Below are 10777 nucleotides of genomic sequence, written 5' to 3' on the forward strand. Positions count from 1 at the left end.
ACCAGCGTAAAATCAGATTTACTTTATTTTCATTCATGCATTGGCACAGCCAGTATGAGCTGGGACTCTGTAGAATGAGCCTATTCCAAGCATCTCATGCCACAGGGTCCAGTGGATCGGTCTTGGTTTTGTCAAGCTGATAGGCAGTAAGAGAGGGCTCCTGGTTCTCGGGAGGAAGGCCTACGTACACCATCAAGTGTACACATTGATCTTCAGTTTCACTGACGGAGACCTGAAAGACACAAAGAACAGGACAGCCATGGACGAAGCAGAGTCTAATAAAGGATGGTTTGGAGCGCTGTAGTGCTGAACCTTTGAACCGCTAGAGAATAAAAATTACATCACACCTGCTATTATTTAATATGCTTAACCAGGTCTGTGTCGTACTACGTGTGTGAGCCAGACAGGCCTCTGTGCCCAAACTAGGGTGTTTGTGATGCACGGCAGAGATAGAAACGTTATCTTTGCACTCACCGGGTTAAATTCAGCCCTGCCATAAGAAGCTGCCACTCCCACTCCTTGCTCTGGGAGTTGTACCTCCTTATGCCTTAAAACGTTTGAGGGATAAGGGAAGGGTGACAGAGGGGGATTTAGCTGGCACAGGTACATCCACACGGCCTCTGCAGTGCCAGTCCCCACTTTGCCAGTGCCAAACTGTCAGGGGGTATGGTAATGAGCTTTGGGAGCATGCAAATAGCACGCCATTTGTAATCCCGTGAAGCTCATTTTGCACAGCTCGCTGGCAGCAGCGCTGGGTGGAGCGCCATGCAGGGCCAGCCTAGTGGAGCCAGGCTTCCATGATGTATAATATATTCAACCCAGCCCAAACACACACATTGCAGTAATCCCTGGAAATGTGCAATTTCGAGTTAAGCGCAACTCAAAAATCCCACTTCTAGGGCTGTGCAGGCCCAGGGGTTCGAACCCCCCATGCGGCCCCAGCTCATGCTCACCGCCCCCTGGGTGGCTCTGACTTACCATCTCCGCCCACGCCCGGCTCAACTCCAACCCCCGCACCACGCACAGCTCTGGCTCAACCACGCCCCCCATGCAAAGCCGCACAGCCCTGGCTCAGCTCCACCCCCCTACCTGCCATGCAGCCCTAACCCACCTGAGGAGTAACCCCCCGGCCTCCTTCCATGGCTCCAACCCACTGCCAGACTTAACCCTCCCCAACTGCCTCCCCAAGCCCTGGACTTTCAAAAGGAGCTCCAGGTGCTCCTGCTGCTTCCCCGGCTGCAGAACATGTGTTCCACCGGGGAAAAAGCTGCCCCCCAACTTATGCAAAATTCAAGTTATGTGAGAGTGCCTGGGAACAGAACCCTTGTGTAACTCGAGGGACTACGGTAACGAAAGTCTTCATTTACGAGGGCTGAGGGGGCCTTGGCAAGTTTCCAATTATTGGCTATTTCTGCAGGGCGGAGAATGTCCAAGTACTACGGTAAATTGGCGTGTGGGCTCTAAGTCAGGTCAATACATCTCACAGGCCTTGAGAGCGCAGTGTCCTTGCCCAGCTAGCTTGTGATGAGAGTTTCCAGGCCAGATTGACGAAGGGACTCAGAAGCCCAAACTGGGGGTGGGGGTTGAAGCCCAACATTTCAGTGCAGTGTTACTTAAACCTCCCGCTGAACTGCCCCCCTCTGAGCACATAAATGGTTTGGAGTCCCCTGCTTGCCTAAACTTCTGCCAGGGGCCACGCACCCTACTTTCTGCAACAGGCATCTGGACACAAACCCCTGACTCTCCCACCCAAGTGTCATTAGCCTAGGTGTTGCCCTGCCATCTTACTGAAGGCCCAGGTCCAGTAAGAGTGCTCAGATGCCACAGAAACTTTAGAAAGAGCACAAACGTTCCTATGACTTGTAGCCCGGTGGCAAGGGCGCACACCTGGGCCAAAGGAAAAGCCATTCAGTTCCCCCTTGGGCAGGTCATGTTGGACTGTTCCTTGCACTGTTTGCTCACTATTTGCATATCTGCCTTTAAGGCACTCAAAATTTCACCTGCTTCAAGCAAAACATGTCAGCAAGAATGGAAGAAGGGAGGAATTTTGTTGAGTACTGACCTTAATTAAATAGTTCGTTCCAGAAACAACCTGCATCCTATATTGTAAGGCTTCAAAGACTTGGTATGTTGTATTCTCCTTCTTTTCGAGCTGTGGCTTCACCTATAAAGGGTTAAAAAAGAGTTAGACTGCAATGAGCTCAGGATACCTTTTTTCATCAGATGTTTTGAGCCTCAGTTTCCCATTTGTAGTGGCCCAAAGAAGGTGCAGAGACTGATATGTCACATATAGCATTTCCCCTCTTTGGGCATTGCTTTTTAAGTAATTCAGCTCATCTCAGCTCTTCCAGTCCTGTTTCCTGGGCTTCACAGCCCTGTCAAAACTATGCTTGCTGCCTGGACGTTCCAGAAAGCCATTTTTTACTTGCTCTCTGCAAACATCTCCTTCCAAAACCCCGCTCCATCCACCGACCTCAGAGTTTGCCTGGCCCAGCTCCCTCTGGAAGGAGGCAGCAGCACCTCCAGTTTGCCATCACATTCCTCTTAAATCAGTGTGACACTGTGGCCTATTAGCACCAACTGGCAAAGGTTTCACGGTTCTGAACAAGCATCTCCTGTCTCCACTTGGACAGGTCACTCTACCTGCCACATGACTTTCATGGTACTTCACGGCACAGGCGGGCTGTGGCAAAACCTGTAACATATCAGTCAATATTCATAGCATTGGAAGCTGTGCATATGGGTGATACAGTTCCATTATTCCTTAAGTATGTATTGAAAATTATACCCTTATGGCCTTGGAAGGAAAAGTGAGTCACCAGGGAATAATACTGCCCAAGGATGGCTAATTCAAGCAGAGGCTCAGCCAGGTGTAGTCGGTGGAGTATTTGTTACTTTAGTCAGTTTGCCGTGGCCTCAACCCAAAAAGGAAGTTAAAAACCATCAAGATGAGCATCAAAACCACATGGGCAGGAATCCTCCTGTCTGTGACTGAAGACAGAAGACTGTTCAGTATGTGTCATTGTATGGGCTCTGAAGGACTTGTCAAGATATTGTGAATACCAACAGTGTAAACGTGCAGTGGGTTACGCTGGAGAAAATGAAATTTGTCAGGTAGGATAATCTCATTTCTGTTTTTGTACGGTAAATGATACGTATGGTATGTCTGTATTCCCCAACGTGTGCTGTGTATCTGGATGACACCCCCAAATAATTTGGCATTTAGCACGGCCTGCCCTGGTTGATGGCCCACGGGAGACATGAGCTATACAACTGACCCACTGAGCGATGCCAAGTGTTACACTCTAGGACTCAGCAAGGCACACAGGGGTATGCCTACAGAAAGAACTCTAAGGCTGCGTCTACACTTGCATTCCTCCTTCCAAAGAGGCATGCAAATGAGGGAAATCAGAAATGCAAATGAGGTGGAGATTTACATCTCTGGCACCTCATTTGCCTATTCTTTTAAAAGAGCTTCTTTGGAAAGAAGAAAAGCAGTGTAGATGCTGCTCTTTCGAAAGTAAACCCCATCTTTGAGACAATCCTTCTTCCCGTAAAAAAAGGGAAGAAGGGTTCTTTTGAAGATGGGGTGTACTTTTGAAAGAGCCACGTCTACACTGGTTTTCTTCTTTTGAAAGAATATGCAAATGAGGTGCCAGATATGTAAATCTCCATCTCGTTTGTATTTTCAATTGCCCTTATTTGCATGCCTCTTTCGAAAGAGGAATGCAAGTGTAGACGCAGCCTAAGTCTTCCAGGCCGTGTGCTGGGCAGCCTGTGTTTGGAACAGAGGAAATCAAGCCTCATGGCAAAGACGTGTAACAGTCATGTGCATCTGCTCCATTTTGTCTTCAGTTTCTCTTCCTGTTTTCTATCCCGCTTCTGACCTCTGCAGTAACCTTTCTACAAAGGAAGCTGTGACCAAAGGACTGAATGAGCCATCCAAGCTGCTGGTATGTTTCCAAACAGAAGCTCCCTTCTAGCCAGAGGGAGATGAAAAAAGTCCTCAAGACAATTTAAGCTAATTAGCTAAAAATCCTTTTTTTTTTCCTTCCTACTGGTATTGAGAGAATCCAAATTGAAGCAATAAATGCAAGTCTCTCTCCAGGTGGTGGCACCTATGCAAAGAACCTTACAATTTGCTGACGAAAGCAGCTGTGCATTCCATATTTACTCAGAACCAGTTAGTCCACAAGGTTGTAGTTTAACATTTGCTCGAAATATTTTCCTACTTTGTTGCTGAAGACAATACAATCACCTTTTGAAAAATATCTTTGCATAGATTTTAAGCTGCACAATCAAGGTGTACATCTTCCAGCCTTAAATGCTTGGATCTTCAGGCATAGTTTTTGTAAATCAATTCGTCAAAAGACCACCCTGGTCTAAATTATACATTTTAATTAGCATTATACAAAAAAACTTGCTTCCAAAGTTTTCCTCTCATTTCTGTCCACCCCGATGTAATCATTCTCCCTCCAAAGGGACAACACCCCTTTTCTTCCCAAAAGCTGGACAAATGAGTTTCTATTCTTATGGAGATCACAGAAAAGAAAGTTATGTTCCCTTTTCTAAAAGCAGTTAACCTGGTGATGAAGCCATTAAACCACTCTGACTGATTAATGTAAATTAATGTCTTTGCTCCTATGTGTTAAATATGTAATAACCTGGAATTATGATTTTTTGAAAGCTTCAGTGTACAAATATAACATCATCCTAGTAATACTGACTAAGCCAACGTGAAACAGAGACCAGTTGCATGATGTATTCCGTACTATTTCCCACACTATTCTGCAGGACAGCACTGTTCCCTTATTTCAAAGAAGTCTCTAACACTTCAGAGACTGTACAAAACACTGTCACTGACATTTGTAGTCCCAACTGTAGGACTTTTAATGAGGGGCTTTCTGTATGTCCAGCCTTCTCAAGCTGGCACTGCAGTGGAAAACAGGCTCCGTTGCCTTTAGAAAGAAATGACAGAAGAATGGTTTTTACCAAATGTCATGTGCTACATTTGGGTTCAGGGCTTTGGCTAGAAGGGATGAGGGGAGACGGGTGGGGGTGGGGCAGGGCAGGGCAGGGCAGGGGTGGTGTATAGGTGGTGGGGGCCATGGGATATGGAGCTCCCCTCCCTGAGCAGCAGCTTCCCCATTGCCCAGCTCATGATCCAAAAGCTGCAATCTCGACATTCCTCCCAGCACCCGACCACCCCTGCACTGGAGTACTCGTTCCTCCAGTTCCCACAGCCTCTTCCCTTTCTGCTGCTCTCAGCAGCTTCCCCACACTACTCCCAGGCTTTCCACTGCATCAGAAGTGTTGCTCTAAGTGTCTTGTCAGCCCCAGCTGTCCTTGTCTCAGACATACACGCTACCACCCTCCCCTTTCCCAACCTCCCAGCCCTATTTACCCAGCCCTTATTTACTGGAAGGGCCCTTCCCGTCAAGGGAGGCCAAGCAGACAGCTGCCTCGCTCCCAGCCAGACAGCTCATTGTCCTCTGCTCCTGCCTACCCCCTGTGGGACTAGGCGCTGTAAAGCGTAATCCAGTCCTGACCAAAGGACTCTGGGTTGCTGTTTCTGGGCTTATCTAGGCTTAGGGCACCACTGGACATCACGCTCAGGGGTCAGCAGTGTTACAAGACAACCTCCCCAGAAGTGCATAGGGCTGTTGGGGACTAGCATTCAGAGGCTCATTGGTGTCTTGCTGACTGGCAGCATTCGCAGCCCTAAGCTCAGCACCCAGGCGTCTCCTGCAGTGCACGGGGAGATCTAAGTGCCGAAGCAAATGAGCCTCAGAAGCCAGCAGGCAGAGCGGAGAGCCGGCTACGCTAATCAGGGTAAAATGGAGAGACCAGGGAGTGCAGCATGGGAAGGGCCACAGGCTTACTGGTGGGCTGGAGAGAAGCGCACACCTCTGCTTGAGATTCATGCTGGCAGAGGGCCAGGTGAGGAGTGGCTTGTAGCTGCTGAGGCAATCAGGGTTAAACGCCTCGTCTCTCTGGAGAGCTTTTGGCAAAACATCAGGTCCATTTGCTGTCATTGTAATTACGTCTTTTGGAGCCTCTTTTAAGAGCATTTTGGCGACTGTCAGAACATCCCATGTAGCAATAGCCTTACAGTTGGGGAAGCTGAGGCAGGGAGTGCTGAAGTGATTGCCGCACCCATTGGCGCTGTGGCTGACACAGGAATCACACCTGGCTTGTTGCTGCAAGTCCCAGTGCGCTAACCACAAATCCCTTGTGCTTCAGTCATTAAATAATGGGGCACTTTCATCATCTCTGTAAAAGGCATTTACTCAATCAAGGCAATTCATGTATTTAAGCCAATCAGCAATGGCATTTTTCTGCTGGCAGCCAGGTTCCTTTGCTATAAAGAGGGTCACAAAGGGTGAAGTAAGAGCCACCGCAAGCGTTCCTATCAGCAGGCTGCTGGTCAGGTAGTGTTGGTTGCTAATGAAATCACGGAGATCCCAGCTGACTCTCAAATACCAGATGCTATTCAAAATCTGCCTCACACAGATCACATGCAACGGCGGGGCCAGAAAGGGGAACCCAGCACTCGGGAGTGTTCCCCTGCTCCAAGCACGAGGCAGGAGTTCTACCGTTTAGATCATAAAGAACTGTGAATACTCTTGTTTGCATTTTTTCAAGCTCACCAACCAAGCGAGTGCTTTAAATCAGGGGGTTTTCAATCGCCTTCTTTCTCAGTTACCACCTCCCCACCCCCAACACACACACACACCACAAATGCTGTAAAAATTCCACAGCCCACCTGTGCCCCAGCAAGGGCTTTGAGTCACGTACACCAGGTTAAAAGCCAGGGCTCGTGGCAGTGAGCCGCATGCTGGGCAATTGCTTGGGGCCGCATGCCACAGTGGCCTTGGAAAGCTAAGTTGCTTAGGCTTCGGCTTCAGCCCTGGGGGCTGGCGCACGGGCTTCACCCCTTTAGCCTTCTGCCCAGGGCCCCAGCACATCTAATGCTGCCCTGTTCTCTGGTGTATTTTGGCAGCCCCCTGAAACCTGCTTTCAGCCCTCCGGGGGTATGGGCTGGGGAAGAGCGGCTCAGACCCCTGCTTGGGAGCTGCTGCTGTAAAATCATTCCAAGTGCATGACCCTTTCTTGAGAGCAGTTCAGTCTCATATATACCTTTTGGCCCCACTACCCTTAGTTAACAGGGAGGTACATTTTAACACTCCCATTTGACCCCTCTGCACACGAAAGGAGAATATCCTTTTGATCATCTTTGCGTACACTGAAAACTAAGGATCGCTGCCTCATTTCTGGTGCACGGGGGGTGCAAGCTCACTCTTGGCTTCTAGAGATTTTCTTGAACAGAGCTGGTTACATTTCAACAGTGTGCGCACACCACAGCACTAGTATTTTGTCCTCCTCTGGTGCCTTTTTTTTTTTTTGGAAGACAAGACACTCAGGCTGCGTCTACACTAGCTCCGTACTTCGAAGGGTGGATGGTGAGCAGGGTGCCGGGAGTTTTTTAATGAACTGCTGTGGTGCGTATGTAGCACTTCATTAAGCTAATTCTCCCCCCCAGCAACTTCGAAGTGTTAAACTTTGAAGTACTGGCTCGCGTGTAGCCGCGACTCACCCGCCCGTACTTCGAAGTGCCTGGGCCACGTCAAAGGCCCTTCACTTTGAAGTTGCCATGAGGGGAGAATTAGTTTAATGAAGTGCAGTATCTGCACTGCAGCACTTCATTAATAATCTCCAGATGCCCAACTTACCATCCCCCCCTTCAAAGTTGGGAGCTAGTGTAGACACAGCCTCAGTGTGTCTCACGAACATGAATTAAACCTCACAGTCCCCCTTTGAGGAAAGGGAGTTTTATCCCACCCATCGTGACCCCCTTCTACAGCCAAGGAAACTGAAGCACAAAGCGGTGCCGTGCTTTGCCCTGGGTTACACAGGGAGTCCATGACTGAGCCAGGCAAACCCTGAGTATTTCCCTGTCTGAGCTCCACAAGCTCAAACACCCTTCAAAGGACCCTAAATCATTATTGGAAAGACCCAAGTTACAAACCAGAGCAGAATATTGACAAAGAAGCCCATTTGCACTTTCTTAGACCCTTAAAATCCAAGATTTTCCAGGGATCTAACAAGCCGCTGGACTCTCAGAAGGTAATTTGTTTTTTAAAATAGTGACATCCAGGGACCCTGAAATACCCATCCCCCTCCTCTGCCTTCTGGTAATGGGGCTCTCGTAGCAGACCTGGCACTAGGAACAAAAGGCTGACTTTCTGGGTGCTCAAATGGGACCTCTAATTCACTGCCCGTGCAGCTCCACTACTCCAAGTACACCAGTTCCAGTGTAGACAGAGAACACGGCTATTTTTACTACAAGCTGAACCGCTCTAATCCGCAGCTCTCTCGTTGGGCAACATCCATTATCTGGCATGATTTTAGGTAGCCAGACAACCACTTATCATGTGTTTCTCGTGGTCCCTTAAAGTTTGTTTACAGCCACCAGCTTCCCAGAGTTTCCAGAAGACAAAATAAGAGCAGATTATCTGTTTTTTCAGTCTTCTGATCTACCTTTCAAAGAGTAAAATGGGATGATTCGGGTAATCATAGACTTGCCAATCTAACTCTGATCTTGAGTAAGAAACTGCAATAGCTGATATGGGTCTTGATTAATAAAGAATTAAAGGACATTTGTATTTTAATGACAATCAGTGTGAATATATGGAAAATAGTTCCTGGCTGACTATCCTGGTATCTTTTTAGATGAGATTATAAAAGTGGTGATAAAAGGTAACACAACTGAGGTACCATCCTGCTGTATGGCATTATACTTGGTATCACATGGCATTTTGATTAAAATACTAAAACAATACAAAATTAACATGGACTCATTAAATTGATTAAGAGATTGAAAAGGTCTATACTGGTGTTGTACAATCATCAGACTACCTGGTCCCATCCAACCTTGGCATAACCAAGAATTTCCTGGGCTGTAGTCGCTTCTTAAGCAATTTTTTCCATGCCCCAATCGAGCCAGACAGAACACGCCCCCAGTTTTGCGCTACTCCATCTTGCCTTCCCTAGGTGCTTCAGAGCATGGAAAGGGTAAAAGGAATAGCCCAGCCCTGGAATGCCCGAGAGCACAGATGGGCTTTTTTTAGCCATGGTCTTTGAAGCTCCGGAGCAAAGCTAAGAATAATGGGCTAATTAACAGCGGGGTCTCGGACTGCCCTTGGCTAAGTACCATCAGTTGATTTGCCAGGACACTTGTCCCGGACAGGAGGAAAATCTCCCGGCCCATTAAGGAACAAATGTCCCTAATTGTCTCTACCTCACAGGTGTGAACTACGCCCTTGAACTGCCTGTGAGAACCTGCATCACACAGTTTAATTCAATTAAACCAAGGAAGAAGCCTACGTGACCCAATGGGTATAAAAGAGGGGTCCGGCAGACCCCCTATTTGAGCTCCAATCATCTTGCCTGCCAGACAGGAGGGTGGGGGTCTCCCCAGGTCCCCGGGGACGCCTGACTCCTGGAGAAAAAGGGACAAAGGACTTCTCCCCAAGAGATTGAGGGGAAACTGGCCAAGCCATGTTGGTAATGCAGGGATAAGAATAAGACCTGCTAGGTATTTTACTTTTCATTTCTTTTTGCACACATTTAACAAGTATAGATCAATGAATTAGAGTGTACGCTAGCTATTTGTAATCAAAATATAAACCTTGTAACAATTGTAACCACGAGAACTTAACTCACTAGGTAAACAAACAAACAAACAAACATTGTAACAGTAAGAGCTTAGATAAATAAACAAAGTAATTGATTAAGTGGTAACCTGACTCCACCTGTTACTGTGCAAACCCGAACACACAACAAAGAACCCAGCTGCTTTCCAGCAGCTCTCAGCCTGGTCACTGGTGGGCTCTGTCATAGACAGGGGCATAAGTGGCATCTCACCTGGCCATCGGCTAACACCCATACTTGGAATCAATCAAGAGGGTTTCATTTGCAATGCTGGATGTCAGATTTTAAAATAAAGTTTAGCTTAATTCCATCATCTCTCCAGCATTTGCCTTAAAGACACACACTTTTCTACCATAAGTGTCTGTTTTGCTTCTTTCATTGGATGCAACTCACCTGGTCAGCAATCGCCTGAATTTCTGGAGTTGCACACTTCACCTCTGAAAAGCCTCCTGGCAACATCGTGGCAAAAATCCTCTTTGGATGTTTGGACACTGACAAGCAAAATCTAGAGCAAATGTGATCAAGAATGGCCAGGCATCTGGTGTTATATAGTCACACAGTCATGTGATTTATATAGGTGGAGCTTACCATCATTAGGTTTGTGAGGGGAAAGCAGGGAAGAAAGGAACAAACCAAAACAACACATCACATGCTTACTAGTAAGGTAAAGAGCCCGTAAAAGACAATTATGTGTATAGTGCTCTAAGGAGACCAGAAAAGCAAATAATCCCCTAACCCCTCTTAGTTACCAGAATTGGTTCAGGCTGGTGTGGCAATTTCTTGACTCATCACTTGTTTCAACACCCGTAAAGGGGGTGAGACTCTCTTTGTGCTTAGGAGCCTGCTTCAGGAACTGATTGTGAACACTGAGCTACACCCAGTTGTTTCCCCAGTACTATATTAGCATTAACATTACCACATATCATAAAAATGTTGGCACATGCTACCACCCTAACCTGTTCTTTGGCTTGTGTTTTAGTTTCTGTTGGGGGAAATAAGACCCACCTTCCAACAAGACTCTGCATGTAGAGTTCTTCACCAAACTTTCTGCAAAACCTACGTG

At 47.4% G+C, this 10777-nt stretch overlaps 1 protein-coding gene across 1 annotated transcript; it reads right to left on the reverse strand.

Moving 5' to 3' along the window:
• On the reverse strand, positions 1–10213 carry LOC142007063 (cystatin-A-like). The gene is made up of 3 exons (XM_074983591.1): positions 10108–10213; positions 2063–2164; positions 1–232 (listed from the first exon to the last, which is right to left on the reverse strand). The coding sequence occupies exons 1-3, from the start codon at positions 10171–10173 to the stop codon at positions 95–97; spliced, it is 306 nt and encodes a 101-aa protein (XP_074839692.1). The 5' UTR covers positions 10174–10213; the 3' UTR covers positions 1–94.
• Between the last annotated feature and the right edge of the window lie 564 nt (positions 10214–10777).

Source organism: Carettochelys insculpta, chromosome 1, assembly GCF_033958435.1.
Source record: "Carettochelys insculpta isolate YL-2023 chromosome 1, ASM3395843v1, whole genome shotgun sequence".
Lineage (NCBI taxonomy): Eukaryota > Metazoa > Chordata > Testudines > Carettochelyidae > Carettochelys > Carettochelys insculpta.

Excerpts from the sequence above, each read along its gene's own strand:
- LOC142007063 (XM_074983591.1), bottom strand. The coding sequence starts at position 10,173 with ATGTTGCCAGGAGGCTTTTCAGAGGTGAAGTGTGCAACTCCAGAAATT. Across the intron at positions 2,165-10,107 it reads TTCAGGCGATTGCTGACCAG|GTGAAGCCACAGCTCGAAAA; the intron begins GTGAGTTGCATC and ends AACCCTTTATAG. Across the intron at positions 233-2,062 it reads GAACGAACTATTTAATTAAG|GTCTCCGTCAGTGAAACTGA; the intron begins GTCAGTACTCAA and ends TGTGTCTTTCAG.